At 32.7% G+C, this 20,080-nt stretch overlaps 1 protein-coding gene across 1 annotated transcript in view; it reads right to left on the bottom strand.

The window, feature by feature from the left end:
* Positions 1–802: 802 nt before the first annotated feature.
* Positions 803–20,080, bottom strand: part of LOC145671809 (carotenoid isomerooxygenase-like) — a 35,357-nt gene continuing 16,079 nt past the window's right edge. The window contains exons 6-10 of the mRNA XM_081741041.1: positions 18,046–18,272; positions 15,883–16,059; positions 11,982–12,233; positions 7,589–7,687; positions 803–1,287 (exon numbers count right to left, since the gene is read on the bottom strand). Of these exons, the coding sequence (XP_081597167.1) occupies positions 1,114–1,287; positions 7,589–7,687; positions 11,982–12,233; positions 15,883–16,059; positions 18,046–18,272 (929 nt within the window). The 3' untranslated portion in view covers positions 803–1,113. The remainder of the gene's footprint in view (positions 1,288–7,588; positions 7,688–11,981; positions 12,234–15,882; positions 16,060–18,045; positions 18,273–20,080) is intronic.

Below are 20,080 nucleotides of genomic sequence, written 5' to 3'. Positions count from 1 at the left end.
ATTTAAACTGCATCAGAAGTGTCACTGTTTATCTCAGTGAGCCCAGAAACTACGGAGTCGACAGTAATATCGGTCATTTTTGATCATTTTTATATATCTTGCCCCTCCCCCAAGTTTCACTTTCAAAGTGAAGTGATAAAAAACATCCTAGGTCCGAACCTCATCTATGTTGAAATGATCGAGATCGGACGGGCGGTTCAAGACTTGTTAACTCACAAGCATAGTCACTTTCATTTTATATATCCGGACCTTAAAGGAAGTGGGGAGTAAGTCATTTTTATTAAATTTTCAGGAGAGACAGAAAAGAGTAACTTACTTCTTTTTGCTTTTAAGTGCCTTCGGACTTATATCCAATTTTATTGTTGCTGTTTGATAAAGTATTCATAATACAACTACAAGCTTTCTAAGAATAAGAGATATCAGATCAAGCGTTTCAAATCTGGCAAAAACTCTCATTTTCAGAAAAAAAATAATTACTCCCCTCTGCCTTTAAGGTCCGGATATTAACAAACAGGTGTTTCTATATTCTTTGAACATTATCTGTGACTTGAATTTATTCTTTATTTGTATTGAGTATAAAAGAAAATATCCGGACCTTAAAGGCAGAGGGAAGTAAGTCATTTTTATTAAATTTTCAGGAGAGATCCGGATCCGGATATATATAAGAGGTAGATACTTATCATTCCGATGTTTTTGAAGGAATAATTTTTGTATAACTAACAACGACGTATCTTGTTTGGATACATTTATTTTTAACACATTAGTACAGATTTAATACAGATAACTTAGTAAATAGGCCGGTTTAATTGGTTTCTATTAATAAATTATTGAAATGTTACTGACTATATCCTAATTTAAAGAACATAAAATCAACATAACAATTACCACCATAAGAAAATAAATTATTTCCTATTAACAGTGTCATTACTCGTTCGTCATTAAATATTTCGTATCGTTATTAATGGTCGAGTAATATATGGTATGCGCTGGTATTTAATAGCAACTCTATAGTTTTTTTTTTATTTATTAATTAATAACTACAAACACTGACCATGTTAACTCTTTGACATTCTTCAACTTTGATACTGACTAATGTTGCTTCTATATTGATATTCAAGCTGAATGGGTGAACCATCCGTGTAAACATTTGGGTACAGGAGCAGGAGTAAAGAACTCTGCTCGTGCAATTTCTGTCCATGTTTTTGCATCCAAAGCAAGTACTCCAACTTTGTTTTCCAATTCTTTACCCCAGATCAATGCTGATAAAACAATTCCATCATCTTCAGACTAAAATAAATAAATAAATAAAAAATAAAAAATAAATAAATAAAAAAGAGAAAAATCAATATTGAATATATTTTGTAATCATTAATTATGAAATATTACTTCATTTTTCCATAGAACCTTAGTATTTATTCCTTTAACCTTTTGTGAAGGTTCATTAAGTATCTTTCTTTTGATTTGACTCGACAAATAATTATAAAACAACAGAACTCTAAATACAATACTTGAGGAAAGGGGAAACGGTATGGCATAAGAAAAAACTTCCAATGTGTGTCAATAGATAGCGTTGTAAGCGGCATAACAAATGTAGATTCGGCTACAAGTGACATTTTGAATCAAAATACGACCACTTTGTCATGAGTTGCACATTTAAACCGTTCAATGTGCATGATTGTTTCAATTCTGTGACGGAAAAAATTACTTCCAAATCATTCAACAGTTGTGGCACTGTTAGTGAAAAGCCCATCCACCACGGCAAGATCGTACAACATTGGATGCGAAAAAATGGTTTGTAATAATTCTTAGGCCAAAAACCACACAAAAAGCACATAATGATTCGGTTTTCGTATTTCGATTCAAATGTCACTTGTAGCCGAATCCACTTTCGTTATGCCGCTTATAGCGCTATCTATTGCCTCGCTTTGGAACTTTTTGTTTCTTATGCTATACCGCTTTCCTCTTCTTCAAGTATATTCACTTCAAATTTGAAGTCATTCTGAACAGTTTTTTTTTATTATTTTTTTTACAGTATCTTGAAAGTGGAACTTTAATTTACTCACAATGCACTTAAGATCTAATAAGTCAAATACACGCTAGGGTGTTGGGAAACAACGTCAAACAACTTTGGCAGATGAATTCTTATACGAAAACATGAAATGAAAAGAAAAAAAGAAAACAAAGAACAAAGACCAACACGGGTTTCTAAATGCATCATTTCTGAGTAATAGCCCGCCGAAAATTGTCGGAACGATATATATATATATATATATATATATATATATATATATATATATATATATATATATATAAAAAAAAAGCTATAAATTTAGTACAAAATGTCGGTTGAAGGTCAAGTGAAAGACCATAGAGATGATTTTAAGCCAGTACTATACCAGTAGATAAGAAATGTGTCAGTTTTCAGTTCTTGATCCATCATTTTTCGTTTCTAGAAGACATCATGATTTCCCTTTTATGCTCCCTGGTTTATCGCAAGCCATTCCTGAGCAACTACGTCCACTTGTGGATTACTGGAAGCTAGGCTTAAAGTAAACACTATGATCTTTTACCAGATCTTCATCTGATATTCCGTTATCGAGTTATGACCCGTATATTTCATCGATCCGACCAATTTTCGGCGGGTTATAACAGGGTGTCGATTGGTCACAAAAGTCATGAGAGTCATGAAAAAGTCACGAAATTAGAAAACGGTCATGAAAGTCAAGGAAAAGTCAGGAAATTTAGTTTTTGGATCACGATTTTTATTTTAAATCTGTACAAATATAAGTATACTCTGGAAAATGTTCTTCTATAAAAGGTCAAAATTCACCACAAAAATTACCTATGCTCGGCTTTAGACGCTACCAAATCGCAAGCAAAGCACGCTTCTATCACATGCATGAAAATTCGGTCCATTTCGGACCCAAATTTGCTCTTGAAAATGTTACTAAATTTTATGGTTTGGGAAAGAAAATGTCACGAAATTTCATCTTGGAATTTTAGTAGACACCCTGTATGACCCTCAAATGATACATTATGTGCAACCATATTGATATATAATTTTTTCATGTATTCAGTAAGAATTTATCTGCCAGTTTTTGGAGTTTTTAATGTCCCTCTGTTACATATACCAGCTGCATTAAAAGTCTGGAGCTATAGTTTGACTCCGGAGACACGGTTGCTCATTAATAGAGAGCTTACATCTAGTGCATGAGGTTCGTGGTTCAATCCCCAGTCAAGTAAGTTTGTGGTGAACAACATCGTGTCGCTGGTCTTCTTGGAGTACTTCTGTTTCCTCCTATATTTTCATTCCACCGTCATTCACTTGCCTTAATCTCCCCTAGCCTAAATGACATAATCGTGGGACGTTTAACTAAAAGAATTCGTTTCTCATTATCATTTATACGCCAATTCTGTTATAAGTATATATATATATATAACGGAGAGAATGGAAAGTTGTTGGAAATAAATGGTTTTGACTCTAAAATGGTAGAAGCTTTCCCCCAATCACAGCAGCCGTTAAGGCATCACACTGATTAAACTCCCCATGTTAAATGAAAAAGCAACGTTGCTAGAAAAGCAGGCTGTTCGAACGTAACATAGGGACACGCAAAAATAACACGGGGAACATGTACATTGTTGTGTACGGGAACCTAGGACTCCTCAACTCAGTTTCCTAGCAATACTGTATTGTTGATATGGTGTTGGACAAAGGAAGAGCATGCTGAACCGGCAACATTGCTTTTGCATTTAATATAGGGCGTCTAACGGGGCCCTATTAATTTAATAATGTAGCAGAAATAGCTGGTACGATTTAAAAAATTCCATCATTTTAAATTGAAAACCATCAATTTCAAACAAAATGCTTCTGAAAAGTGTTTAGGCTTTCCAAAAGAGGATTCATTGGTAAGTAGCCAATTTTTTGTTAAATTTCTTCTCTGCCCATTTTTTCGTACTTTTGATACACCCTGTACATGTGATGAGAAAAAATAATGATATTCAAGTTTTTGGGTAAGAATAGGATAATACGTATTGTACGCCATTGATAAAATTCATCTGATCTTCCCAAGCTTGGCACAGTCGTAAAACTTGACAAACTTAGTAAGCATGTGAAACACTGATGTAAAAGGCTTTAATTCCCTACATATGGACCGTGAAGTTTGGTGTTTGGACCTGGTAATATTTTCACAAAATACTTCTCTATACGATTGATAAAGCTCATTTGATGATCGATCAAGTTTGGTGCGATGGCACAATTTTGTTTGATAACGAGCATGGTATATTACTGTGTTTAGATCTTTGGTTTGCGAGTTAATTGTTATTAAATTTGAGGTATTGTACTTTATCAAATCTTCGCCAAGAAAACCTGTTAAATGTTACAAAACTAAGTATGCAATAGCTGCAAATTTGGAGCTAAGCGATAGACCTTTGTTCATTATTCATAGAATTTTTAGTACGTCAATTGTTTTCGCAAACGAACACCACATGCGAATAGTTCAATTTGGCACATCAGCGGAAAGCATAATGGCTTTGAAAAATTGTATTCGCAGAACAAAACGAAAAGGGTTTCGCCATATTTCTAATGCTGAAAATTCTATTTTCCATTGTTTACAATGAGAATTCTTGCGCCAAATACTTTTCCAAGGTTAAGTCTATGGGCATCCCGTTTTTCGGTCAGTATTCCTCATCGAAGGTAAATGTTGAGAGAGTTGATTGCCTATACTGTAAAGGATGTCATATAATAATGATTTCCTAACATTTTTTTTTTCTGTTAGTCAAAGTGGATAATTAGAGTGTGACCTCGGTTTTTTAAAAATCTAGTCTTAAGTTAGACAAACAAATCGAACTCACCCTCAAACCCCAGATTTATAACTTCTACTATTACTACTACTATAGAAAATATTTAGCATTGTAATTTCAGCAAATAATTTCTTAAAGTAGTTTTAATTATCATAAAAACAAATTGAATATTTTTCCGTTGCCGTTGCTAGTATCTCCATTATTTTACAAATTATAATCCTTTAATACTAAATAAATAAATAATATATCGTTATATTAAAGTTAGTGTGGAAATGTGAGTCAAAATATTTTAACAGTATATTTAAATTTAGTAACCTTGTCCACATTTTTATAGCTACCAAAACTTTAAACTACCTATAAATATGGAAAGCAGTTTTAGCCAATATAAGCATTATTTTGTGAATAAAAATTCTTTTAAATGGTTTTTATCAAATACATTGCACCTGTAAAGACTCGTATATAGATATGACCGAAAGAAATATTGACATTAGGCTGAAGGAATACATAAGAGAGTCCAGAGAATTTTAAAAATTAATTTCCGGGTTATCCAAGCATTAACAAAAATCTAGACATCACAGCTTTGCACAGTGCTTCATCTCTAACCGAAAGAAACATATTTGAGCCCTTCCTGTTGGTCTAACGGGTAGGGCATGCGCCTTCAATGCACATGGTCCCGGGTTCGATCCCGGTGGAAGAGAATAAAACATTTAATTTCACAATCATTCATTTGCATTAATTATTCGTCTCCTTTAGCCTAAAGGGCATAATGGTGGGAAATTAAACAAAAATTTCTTTTCATTTCAAACATATTTGAGGCTTATTTCATCAGAAGAAAACTTTAAAACTAAATACTGAATTAGGTAATTTGTACAGAGATTGGGATAACACTAACACAAATTTCATCTTTAAAAACCAAATAACCATTATATAGTATAACATCTCTATTGCCAGTTTACACTATTTAATTTTTGTACAAAAAATTTTCGATTATGAAAGAAAGATTACTAAATTTACCAATTTGAATTTAAAAAATATGTATTTGGTAACATTAAACTTCAAGAGTGCGTATGCAAGATGTATTCCAATTGTATACTGTGTTTATGAACTGAAAATTACTCTAATGAAGAAATTATGATTTTTGAAAAAACTGTAATACATAGGCATAAAAATAGCGAATTAATGACTCGATAAAGTCCACTTTACTGTTATAAATAGACGTACTTTTAGTACTGGATATGTGTTTTAACGTCTGTCACTATAATTGGTACTTTGTTATTGCAACTTTGTGTTGATATCTTGAGGTTCAAAATGATTTCATAATATTCACTGGAATTTTTTAAGATCATAGCATGTGAACTGACTTATTTTAATAGGATAAGCGAGTTTTCCACTTCTGATAAAGGGTTTTGTCCGAAATATTGACTGTTTGAAAAATTTAGATTGCCATAAGAATATGTACAAGCTTAGTAAATTTGACTTCAGATAATGAAAAATCACGCTTAGGAATTCTATAATTCTACTTACAGATTTCTGTAATTTCTAAATCTTCATTTGACTTCCAAGCTTTCGACTCTTGCCTGGAGTCTTGGTCACGGAGGTTAAAACAGGAAGAAAAAGAATAGAAACGTCAAGGAATAAAAAGGAACAGACTTACCAAGGGAAGAGCTGAGTTGGACGGAAACACGTTCTCAAGTACGTCAGCGATCAACGGATGAAGATGATGCAAACTAAAATATGGCGGAGTTATTTTATGCATCTTTCTTGTTCGTGTGCCTTTCTTGTTCCTTTTTGGAAAGTTGCCAACATTTTTATTGCCATGCCAATGCGGTGAAAATTTTGTAATTACCGCTTCCCATTCGTTACTCAAGCATACTTTGTCTAAATTTAATTTCTTTTTTAACTACCTCATTTTTAGCTCCAAATAAAATTTTTTAATCTTCTACTCTGTATTTCGTTTGTTTTAAATGTTTCGATAAACTTGATACCGTATTTTCCGCTTTTGAATCTCTAATATGCTCCTTTATTCTAATTTTTAGATTTCTTTTCGTTTTGTCTATTTAACTTTCTTAGCAACTGCATTTGATTTCATAAATACCCGATTTTTTTTATTGGGATCTGTGTATTAACTCTTATATTGGGTAATGTTCTTTTCCAAGGTTTTGGAGAGTTTAAGGCTGTACGAAAAATTCGATTAAAATGTTAATAAATTTGATAAAAATTAAAATGTTCTCCGTACGTTCTGTAAGCAATGTAGTTTAATGGTAAAGAAAGAAAATGCAAAAAATAAAACGTCGGTTACACAGTAAATAAATAAATAAATAAATAAATAAATAAAGATACTTTCATAAATATTACAAAGACTACATTCTGCAGTAGAATATTATACACTCATGTCCAAAATTATTGTCTCATATCTATAATTGTCTTTTTGTAAGAATATAATTTGATAATGATGTTGCAGGGTGCTTTTAATACTGATGCTATGTGTATAATCGGAAAATGTATATTTGTGGTAAATTTCATAGGAAAAAATTATAAATACGAAAATTATAATGAATAAAATAAAATGTTGCTAAATGGACAAGAAAGTTTTTATTTTCATTTTATTGTTCTTATTTACTGCTCTTTTAAGATGAAATTTACCACATACATGTCTTTGCCCATTATACACACATTAACAATTTAAGAATTACCGGACGAATTTGTTATCAAATTATATTTCTAGAACAACATATTTATAGACATGCGACAATAATTTTGGACATGAGTGTACATGTGGGGTACTCACTTTTGGATTTGGAGATGGAACAAAAATTGGTTCACTAGCATACATATTATCTTCACACCAGGTTTTCGCTGTTCGAGTTTCAGTATCTACTTTTATAAGCTGAAAAGTACAATTAACGTACAGATTAATCATCATATTTTAAAGAAATGTGTCTCACTAGACTGTCAGTTACGAATTATGTTAATATGTTAGTAATTTACCGATCAAGTAAAATTTTTCAACTAACAATGCTGTTAAAATTCTTGTGCTGTTCATTTTATTTCATTCTGAAAAGGGAGGCTGAGTTGAAAATATAACACATTTCTTGCCGTCTTAAGATCACTACTTGGTGGCAGCTACCTCTTGGCTATATTGTTAGCGTACTCTCCTTCGGCGGGGGTTGCCCGGGTTCGATTTCCGGTGGGAGCTCATGCATTTCGAAACCCAGCTTCATGTCTCATATGGTCTCAGTGCTGAAAGGGGCGCTAAATACCAATCCACCTAGCTATTTGGTGAAAGAAAATCTAGTCATGATCGGAATCTAAGAAGGATTGATTGAGACTTTGTTTTTCACAATAACTGATGTGTTTCTTTCTAAGAAGAGTTGATTGAGGCTTTGTTTTTCACAATAACGGATGTGTTCCTTGCTAAGAAGAATTGATTGAAGCTTTGTTTCTCACAATAACTGATGTGTTTCTTGCTAAGAAGAATTGATTGATGCTTTATTTTTCACAATAACCGATGTGTTTCTTGCTGAGAAGAATTGATTGAGACTTTATTTTTCATAATAACTGATGTGTTTCTTGGTAAGAAGAATTGATTGAAGCTTTGTTTTTCACAATAACTGATGTGTTTCTTGGTAAGAAGAATTGATTGATGCTTTGTTTTTCACAATAACCGATGTGTTTCTTGCTAAGAAGAATTGATTGATGCTTTATTTTTCACAATAACCGATGTATTTCTTGCTGAGAAGAATTGATTGAGACTTTATTTTTCATAATAACTGATGTGTTTCTTGGTAAGAAGAATTGATTGAGGCTTTGTATTTCACAATAACTGACGTGTTTCTTGACATGACCAAACCAACTTCAATGCATAAAAGCTAAAAGTCAATGTATATAAATGGCATATAATGATTCCTACGCAAGTATTTGTAGAATTATAAACTAACAAATCTGCTGTCTTCCATACTAACGTTATTAACGTAGACAATTGTTACAAATACTACCACAATGTTTGTAGTATATTGAATGGTTACAAACAGTAAGTTAAGAACAGCATGTAGACCATGTTAACAACTAAGACGTTCTTAAAATATGGGTTACTATTGTTTTCCTTCATACCCTTCAGTTATATATGACCTTGCGTGCAAGATGCAAGTTAAGAAGCCTTCCCTTTAGCTTTTAGATAATATGTTGAGTATATTTATAGAATTTGCATTTCATGTTTTATAATGTGTCTGATTCTTAATAGTGAACATAAGATTGATTCTAATTTATGTATATATTTCTACTATGCATGAAGTTTAAAGATTCCTGTTCTATATTCCAGCTTAAATACATATAGATAGTGTGTAGGATTCTAAGAATTTCACTAGTATTGAACTCACTTGAATTCACTTTCAAGTTCATTTAATACTCCAGACACAGATTACATTACAAACTTGATAAAGTGAAGGATTTTATTTAACTGTTGCTACAATGAGGTACGATACGTTTTAGCTCTTTCTACAGGCACATAAATTATTTGATATTGAAATGGTGAGTACGTAATGTTCATTACGGAATGACACCAAATTAGAGCTTTGTTTTAAAAAGTAGGTTTCCATCAGGGCCGGATTAAGAGGGGGTCTTGGAGGGGGGGGGGGGCTGTAGTAGCTGGCCTCATACTCGGATCAAAATCTCAACTGGATATCTAAAAAAAGGAATCATAAAGATACAATCATATAATAAAATATGACCAAAAATATGAAACATATTCCCTTAACTTTTCTACTCTACTTTCACAGAAAAGTATTAGGCGAAGTCATCAGGGGTCACATACCGTTTCTAGCTCCGAGTCTGGTTTCCATCAATCATGAAGTCTTATTTGGAAAATAATATTGTCTCTTTCAAAGAATGTAATACTATAGGTTGATATTAGATTTTCAAAGCACTAGTAAAGAAAGAATGGATTTATTGTACAGGAATGGAACCAAAGAACTAATGCCTCTATCTTCTGGTGAAGGAAAGAAGAAATTTTGTTGGTTTTCTAGAAGAAAGTAAACAAAAACCAAGATACATTTACAAGTACTTATTGTATCTTAACTGTTCTAGGAGTTTCACCGAATCAAGGCTATATATAAGATGAAACCGTACTCATGACAGTCAGTGTATGTTTATGTTTATTTTTATTTTCAATGAACTTAAAAAGTTAATTACTAAATTTTATATGTCTGTGCGTCTGTCTGTCTGTTATTTGCAAATTTTTGCAATTTCGAGCCATCCATTCGATAAAGCAGGAATTTTTTGCGTTACTCTTACAGTTCCCCAGATATTGGCCAAAAAAGTTCGGATATTCGGGAGATTTAAGGAGCCATATTTTGGGAACCGTAATTCACAGAGAGATGATATTTTGCGAATCTTTCAATTTTGAGCCCTCCATTTTCAGCACTATAATGATTAATTTCATATTCTTTAAAGAGCTGTTTTACATGTTGATTATAAAATTCACCACCTAAATCTGTTTGTATGTTAAACATGGGCAACTTATTTTTTTCTTTTTAATTTTGTTATTGTTTTTACAATTTTAGGATCTTTCTTTGTTTTTAACGGAACACCATGTGCATATCGTGAAAAAATATCATTACAACACAGGCACGTAGCCAATGGGGGTGGGGGTCCGGACCCCCCTTCGGGACCAGAAATAAAAAAAATAAGGAAGGATGAAACAAAAAGAAACGAGAAAAAGGAAGAATCAACGTTAAAAATGAAAAGCTAAAAATAAAAACAAATTTTCGTCATTGCTTCTCTGTAGTATCAAACATGTTATTTCAGAAACAGTTTTCTACTGCTCCTTTAACCTGTCATTAGAAACAGACAGTAGTTGACGGAATTTAAAAAAAAAAAAATATGTGGAAAGAAAGCTCTGTTAACATTTGATTGAACAAAGGCAGGCACGCAGATATTATAAAATATTTTACAAGACATTATTGAATATGTACTTTTTATAATAGTTGAGGTTATAACGAAAGGAAATTTGTTATATTTGGATGAACAAAAGAAGGAACGTAGATATTGTAAAATCTTTTTCAAAACTTTTTTTATTACTTTTACTCCAGATTTCTTCGTATTTTGTTATTAAAATACTTACTAACATATCCTCATTTTATTGTCCTAACAAAACAATGTTGCTAGCAAAATAATTTAGATTGACCAAGCCCCTGGTGTGATAATCACAATATTTCATGTCACACTCCCCCCTCCCTCATCACGAAATCCTGACTAAACGAACTAATATATGTTACCAGTAAAATAGTTTAGAATAATCGAACTCTGGTGTGATGACTACAGTATTTCATGTCTCGGACCCTCCCTCCCTATTACGAAATCCTGGCTACGTGCCTGTTACAACATAATATATATATTTGTAATTACTATTATACTTTGCAATATTTTGCACATCTGCTAAGTCCATTTGTAATGTTTGTTGTCTTCGTAAAACAACATATCGTAGAACGTTTTGACAGAATTCTTAAATAAAACATGTGGAAAAAATTTAGTACTCAAAGAAATTATAAATGGCTACATATATTACAAGAATTGTTTAATGAGTAGAATAATAAAGTACATAGAAGAATTGGTATAAAGCCCGTAAAAGTTAATAAGAAAAATTAATTCTTTTTAAGTTTGTTCTCACAATGCTCTTGGAGCATTCTCAACTAGTTTATTTTCATTTTATTTATTTATTTATTTATTTATTTATTTGTTTACAATCTCTTTTGAGTGCAACTTATACAGGTGATGGAAGTAAGAAGAGACTTACATTGCAATGTATGTTTTTACCTAGTTTGATGAAACTTGTAAGATGTAGAAGCAAGGTGAGACATTAAACATGAAATATAAACATTGATATTTTTTAAAGCACAAAATAGAGAATATTTAAAATATATTTGATACGTGGCAACGTTTGTGTCTGGCAACGTTTGTATATATGTAAACACAGAAAAAGCAGGAGACATTACAAAAACCTTGTAAATTCCTGTTGTATTTAGGAAATGGAATACATTCTTTCTTTTTTATGGAAAAGCAATATCAATAGATTTTTTTTTTCTAATTTTCAAAGGAAGTTTTAGAACAATGGATATCCATAATAAAAAATATTCGTTGATTGATTCAATTTCTCAGTAGTTTTTATTTGTATAATAAATACTTACTGTTCCAGGATTCTGTGCATCCACATCCGATGATATAGCATAAAAATATCGGTACTTTTTGCTGCAATATTTTTCGTAATGAATTCTTGGAGTCTCACAACCTAGATCACAAAGCATTTCAGGCTGAATACTTTTACACTCTGTCCTCTTGTGAACACCAGTAGATTCGACTGATTGTGACGAAAGAGGCAAAATAAACCTCAGAGGTCGGCCTCTAAACATCTCTGCGTAGTTTGGATTGGAGGGAGCTGACTGGAATAAATGAATACAAATGATTAGTTATATGTATATGTATGTATTAGCTGCCTGGAGGAACATGTATTTCTATAACTGCCTGTATTAGCCGAGGAACATGTATTTCCCTAACTACTTAGTAAACTTTATCTATCTATCTAGATATATATATTCTCACAAAACCCTAGGGAAACTGAGTAGAGGTGGGTTAAAATTCACACGTAGTTGGTGAGTACTTCAAATGATATCCCTGCAGTCAAACTCCCTCTGTAAAAACTGTTGCGTGAGTACCTCAGGATTCTGAAACATGTATTTTTGGATAGTGCACATATGAGTTCCTAAGTAAAGTCTTCACCCGACCTCAGTAGATCCCATAGTATTGGAGCTATGGACCTTTAACCCTTAAACTACGGAGGTAAATCTTTAACCTTTAAACTACGGAGGTAATTTACCTTTAACCTTTAAACTACATTTAAAGCGTTTTCGTAAGGGTTTACAATAGAGTCCATTTTTTCACTTCTATTTTTCGAAGACACATGAAACAAAATGTGTTAAAAAAAGTTATTGTAGTACCATTTCGAAATCGAAATATCCGTAGTTAAGACAAGAAACAGGATATTTTGAAAACAAAATATGCCATAGTTTAAAGGTTAAAGTTCATTTTTCATGTTTTCGGCAAGCTATAACTCCGAAATAACAGATTTATGCACACAGGTTAATCTATACTTTTTGTCTTATTTCGGTGTCAGGAATCACCTCTCAAATGTCGTCTGTGTTGATTTGAAACACCTTATATAAGTATCAACTCTGGACATTGTTTAGTAAAACAGAAATTAACGTTTGAGAGTAAATGATAATTTTGTGCTATATCTCATTAACGATCTATGTGCTGTTATATTGCTAATGAAGAACTTAGTGAGAATATAATTTAGTATCAGTTCTCCCTTAATAGACAGTGTGGTTCTCGCACATCATCAATTTTTAGCTTTACCAACAAATTTATTTTTCTTGGTTTTCTCGCCAATATACAACGTGTCCATAAAAAGTACTATTATACTTTAATGTGGTATTATGTCGCTTTAATGTGGATAATCGTATTAGAATGAAATTCGTTACATTTTAAAGAAAATCTCATATATTTTTTATTATATCTCATTGAATGTGGGGTTCCACGAGTGGCGATGCAGACATCAAGACGATATTCCCATTCACACCACACACCTGATCCAACATATCTGATGAAATGGACTGGATGACAGCACTGATACGAATTTGCTACAATCCACAAAATCACAGTACCACTTCAAAATTGATGTGTAGAGCCTGGTGTTGAAACCTCCACTTAAAAGTATGCTGAAGCTGCACCAGACTCTGCGTGCTGTGATATTCCAAAACACACAAAGTTCGTTCTTGTGGGGTCACCATAACTCTAAAAATTTATTCTTTAATAGCAACACAATATAACGAAAGCAAATAAATTTACGTTAGCACATTAAGGCATAACGGTACAGAAACATAAAAGCTTCCCAAGTGACCTCCAGCAGAAACAGCAACTACCAACAATGAACCCATATCGACTAGTCAGAAAATAATCAAGTAACAACTGATGTGGACATTTTTTCGAGCTACCCAGTGTTTGGAAGAGCAATTAAACGAGCTTTGACGGAATAGTTTTACTTTTACACTCTTTTTTTCTATGTTGTTGTTATTGTTGTCTTGTTTTTTTTTCTTTCTTTTGTTAGCATGTCCCTGTGTAAAATGGCAAAGATATGCTGTATCTGGGAATTTGTTCAATAAATAAATAAATAAATAAATAAACAAGAGTGAATTTACTTTTTCTGTGTTTGATTCCATCCATTATTGATATTGTTCTTTGTTGTTGTTCATTGTTGACACGCACAAAAATATTTGAGTTTTTCTTTCAAATATGATCAATTTTATTTAAATATTATAATCCAAAGCAACATAATACCACTTTAAAGTGTGTAGTAATTTTATGGACACACTATATATATGGGTTTGAACGCAGTAGCTTCATGCCATTATTCATAATCAGTGCAATTCTACAAAAAAAAAAAAAATCTCTGGCTTATTTTTCAAAAAACTGGCCTAGGAAGTGTTATATCTTACACGTTGTCTTTATTTGTAAACACAAACACGTGTTTTTTTATTTATAAACAGTACCACATGTTCTCTTACTAGAATTAATACAAACAAGCAAGTAACAAGCATCATCATCATCGTGAGATAATGTGACAGAAGAGGAACACTAGCCTTTCTACTGTCCAAAAAAGTATAAAACGCCATACAAAGTGTCAATCAACATCAGTTTCAGTTGATCATTCCTTCTCGCTTAGCTTGCTTGGAGTTCTAAGAGTTCTAACCCAATCCAAGCCTCTTAGCTTGATTGAAGCTCTGAAACTTCCTAATCGCAACCACCTAGCTTGTCTAAAACCTCTGTGCATTCTCTCCCCGCTTAGCTTGTCTGGAGTTCTAGGGAACACCTGCCAGTCTTTACTTGCCTAGAACACTAATAAATCCCTAGCTCCTTACACTTAGTTTGCCTAAAGCTCTGTGGAAATCCTCTTCCTGACTACCAAGGACTTAAACCACCCATGGACCCGAACTACTTAAAAAAAAAAAAAAAAAAAAAAAAATGTATTGTTCTTCAGACCACACTTACAGTACTTTATGTTATGTAGGGTAGTCCATTTATAATGATAGTAGTAAATATATCAGAAATCGTAAAAGGCAGAGAAGCGAAATTTTGCACTAACAAACTATAGCGAGAGGGACAACATCCTAAGTATTTTGTAACATCACTGGATGAACAGTGTTTCCAACCCAATATAAAGTTATATATATTTTTTTTCAAATGGTATTTCGTCAGATTATACATATTTCCAATCAACATGCCAAAAGAAAACTTAAAATATCACGTTTATTATTCAGTGTTGCAAACCCTAAGGATGTTATAGTATCACAAATATAAAAGATTTGGAAGCCTCTAACACATATACAGCACAACGCAGATGAACAGGACAATACACATCGAAAGTACATTAGCGTTGGATACTTGTTTCGAATGAATAGGAACCAACTTACCAGGACTTGAAAATTTGATTTTTTAAAAGGGTTTATTTCGTAAACATGCTTAGATAAGTATCATATCTAGTTACTTGTGTGGTTTGCAGTCGACGTACAAATTATTTTACCAGTTACTGCACTTTGATATCTCAAACCGTTCGAGAGATAAGATAAATATTGATAAAGTTTTGCAACACTGCTAAAAATGGCGTATTTGTGGAAAATATTTAAAATGATTGTTGTTTTCCTTCTGTTTTATAGCATCACAGCAATAGCTTTTAGTAGCTGTTATTACAACAAGTTGTCACAATTATATGATTTAAGCAGTGTTGCAAAATTACTTTACCATGAAGATTTACACTCATTCATATTTTGTTCGGCATACAGAGATTTATATATATATATCATGTTAAGAGAATTCTTTATAGTTAAACGGCCACTATTGTAGAATCAAACTATATAAAATTATTGTATATTTTTTTTGTTTATTTGTTTGAACAAAAATAATAATATATACTTTTAGTATAATACTAAATACTAATCTATTGTGTATCTTCAAAACTATCTACTTATTACAAACCTTCAGTGCATCAAGATACATGCAGTCCAACATATCAGGATCCTTGTAGCAACTAATATCAATAACTACTTTATCGTCTTCTTCGAAGGAATTGATCACATGGAGGAAGAAGAAGGCTTTCGTTGAAAAGGTCTTCACTAGTTTCCCATCCTTTCTGCTCAACAAATGGAAGCAAGTCTAAACACGGAAGAAGAAAATATTTTATTTTAGTTTTGCTACACTGATTCCTCTATTATATCCGTTATTAGAGAGATGAGAAAATCTAATGAAATAATTAGTTAATGCTAAAGATTGAAGAAATGGCAGTAACTTTAGGGAAAACCACTTTATTTGCACTATTGTCAGCAGAAAAAACAGTTCCAAACTCTAAAACTAATTTCTGTTAACTTCTCAGCATTCACACCCATGTAATTTAAAGCTAATTTCTGCAAACTTTCCAGTATGAACACTCGTTTGTAATTCGAAGCTAATTTCCTCTTTCCAGCATTAAGATTCGTGTGTAATTTAAAGCTAACTTCTTCTTTCCAGCATTGATATTGGTGTATAATTTAAAGCTAATTTATTTTTTCTAGCATTGATATTTATGTGTAATTTAATGCTAATTTATTATTTCTAGTATCGACATTTTGTGTGATTTACAGCTGATGTCTCCTTTCTAGCATTGATGCTTGTGTGTAGTTTCCGACGAATGATAATATATTTGTAACTACCTCACTCATCGATTAGTGTAGCACATCACTAGCATTTGCCGCCATTGCCTAATTTGTCTTAAGGGTAATCTATTTAACCAAATACCATCATTGATACTCGTGTACAATTGGAAGTTAGTTTCTTCTTTCCAGCATTGAGATTCGTGTATAATTTAAAGCTAACTTCTTGCTAATATTTATACTCGTATGTAATTTAAACCTATTTTTTCTTTCCAGCATTGATATTAGTGTGTAATTTAAAGCTATTTTTTTCTACCATTGATATTTATACGTAATTTAAAGCTAATTTACTCTAGCTTCGGTACTCTATGGAATTTAAAGCTAATTTCTTCTTTCCAGCATTTTACTCTATGGAATTTAAAGCTAATTTCTGCTAGACAATATTTGTAAATTTTTGTACAAATTTTATTTAATTAAATTAAATATCTATTTCTTAATAATTTAGGTTCCTAATAATATTAACTCCATGCTGATGATATAAATTTAATAGGGGATGATAGGAGAACAATAGACAGAAATGAAGAGATCTTATTAAACGCTTGCAGGGACATGGGTTTAGAAGTAAATGCAGAAAAAACTAAATATATGGAAGTGCGTCGGGACCGTAATACAGCAAATTATGGATGCGTTAAAATATTAAATAATACTTTTGATAAAGTGGATAATTTCAAATATCTAGGATCAATGTTAACATACGAAAATCATATTCATGAAGAAATTAAATGTCGACTAAAAGCAGGGAATTCGTGTTACTATTCGGTTCAAAATCTCTTGTCGTCGTGAATTCTGTCGAGGAATTTGAAACTTAAAATATATAAAACGATAATCATGCCTGTTGTTCTGTATGATTGCGAAACATGGTCGCTTACTCTGAGGGAAGAACATAGACTGAAAGTATTTGAGAACAAAATCCTGAGACGAATATTCGGACCTAAGAGGAACGGGAATGGGGAATGGCGGAAGCTTCATAACCAGGAATTACATAATTTATACGGTTTACCAAACATTGTTAGGGTTGTCAAGTCTAGAAGGCTTAGGTGGGCAGGTCATGTAGCCAAAATGGAAGAAAGTAGAAACGCTTTCAAAATCTTGACTGGAAGACTAATCGGAAAACGACCATTAGAAAGACGTAGGCGCAGATGGGAGGACAATATTAAGATGGATCTCGCAGAAATAGGAATACAAAGTAGAAGTTGGATCCAATTGGCTAAGGATAGAAGTCTGTGGAGAGCTTTTGTGAACGCGGCATTGAACCTCCGGGTTCCATAGGCCATAGAGTTAGTTAGTTAATAATATTAACTCCAAATTTTGAGATAATATCGAGAACTACATTTTTGTTGTAAATTTTTTATAATTATCTTTTGATATAAGTTTTCCATATTTCAAAGACGTTTCATAGTTCCGGATCCATAAATTAAACAGAGGATATAAATAGAAAGTGTGTTTTACTTACCTCACTATCACCATGCCATTTTAAATTAGCTATCATGGGTTTATTAGAGAGAAGTTTATTTTTGACCATGGAGGGAATTGAAACGCAAAGTGGCTGTTCCACAATCACGAAGTAGTTATCAGTAATTCCGAAACTGTGCATATAAGATGGTTGCATTCGCCACCGTGAGGGAATTGAACCAACGATGCTTGCTTGTTGAAAACTGACTTTTTGTGCATCACAGCAATCTAAAATAAGTAAAGGAAAGATAGAAAGAATTAGAAAAAAAAAAAAATAAATAAATAAATAAAAAGTGAACTTCTAATGCAGAGATATTACGCCAATGTCTTGTGAACATGGTCGCCATGTTATGGAAAATATCGCCAGTTTCTCCACAGTACATGCAGTATCTTCCTTCTCGATATTTTTTCATCTGTTCCAAAGTAAAAGGCTTTGTCCAACACCGTCAATCTGTTTAGCGGCATGCTAAACACGAAAAAACCTGAGGGGAAGAGATAAGGGGAATGAGGTGGCTATAATCTAGCGAGAATTAGCCTTTCGCTGAAAGATGAGTGGTATTTTCGTCACGCTAAGTAACAACGTATGACTGACTAGCGCCGTCTTGTAGGAAGTAATCCTTCTGATTAGAAATAAATACTGACCTTGTATCCAAAAAGATCGTTTCTTCATTTATAGTTTGGACCCTCTCTGAGACCTTTCTAAATGGTTTTTCTCTTACTGCTACTAATTTTTTGAATTATTCACCCACGTATAGAACATTCTTCAAACACTAAAACACAGAATCTGCTAGAAACTAATACAATATTAGAGTAGCTTGTAGATCCTCACATATCTTCACTTATGGACATCTATTCTTGAAAATTGAATTTTAAACGACTTTATGGTATCGAAACAAAAACTATTTACAGAAGTATGTCGCTAATAAAGAAACGAAACGTTTTACATAAATTAAAAAAAACATGATCTTGCAACAACGGCACACACAGAGTCTTAGTACATAGAAACATTTTTTCAGGTATGCGCAATCAGCATGCTGAAAAAACATAAAGGATCATAATTTTTTGGTGACTGTGACAAAGAAACTTAAGCAAAATAATGTTATTTGCCACAGATATTTTTTGTAATCGCATTTTTCTCAAGAAACTTATGGGATCAGCCAACTTGAGACTTTATTTATGACGTTCCCGGCAAGCAGATTATCCTGGAGAGAGGAGAAGGAAGAAAAGATGAGGAAAGAGTAGTACCTATATGTTAGGTACCATCTCAGCATTTGTCTGGTGTGAATGAAGAAAACTCAGGAAAAACCTTATTCAGAATGGCTGACCTGATAAAGCTGTTACACCCCTTTCGACCAAGTGTCCCCACGGGGAATCGAACTTGGGACCACTTTAACGACAGGCAAGAGTATTCGCGATTACGCTACGCAAGACCACATTCTCGGAAACATGATTTATGCTCTTACACTATTATTGTTTTATCTATTCATATGTTAATGATGTTTACAATTATAATTAAATGAATGGTTTATGGTTCGATAATAGTTTAAGTGAACTTGCTGGTGGACAAACACCATGTGAGTGAGACACGAAGAGTGAAAAAGTGCATGACTAGACCCGAATCCCGGTCCAGCCATGTACTTCTTCACCCTTTGTGTGTTATTGAATTTCGTCGCTGCGCCTTGAAGAACCGCTATGTGACATTTTTGTCGAAAATGAGTTATGTCGTGCAAATAAACCTCAAAGCTGCCAGGCAGCTGCCCTTATAACGTGGTAAGTTAATATTCAATTGTTTCGCCACAATAATGAAAATTAATAAATAGGTTGAAATTATGGGTTAAGATTCTCATCACGTTATTGATTAATGTATACAAATCCTCTATGTGCTCATAAAGGCGCGAAAGGTGCTATGTAAACACAAAAATAGTAATATAACATTGTTGAAGCAAGCTACAACAATATCCAGTGCATAATATACGCAGAATCAATTTTACTATATTTTTTCAAGCGTTTCCATGTATATTTAACAAAACTTTAAG

Source organism: Thermobia domestica, chromosome 15 (assembly GCF_964235325.1).
Source record: "Thermobia domestica chromosome 15, izTheDome1.hap1.1, whole genome shotgun sequence".
In the NCBI taxonomy this organism is placed as follows: domain Eukaryota; kingdom Metazoa; phylum Arthropoda; class Insecta; order Zygentoma; family Lepismatidae; genus Thermobia; species Thermobia domestica.
Note: the sequence above shows the minus strand (reverse complement) of the source record. Positions and strands in the feature narration are given on the sequence as shown.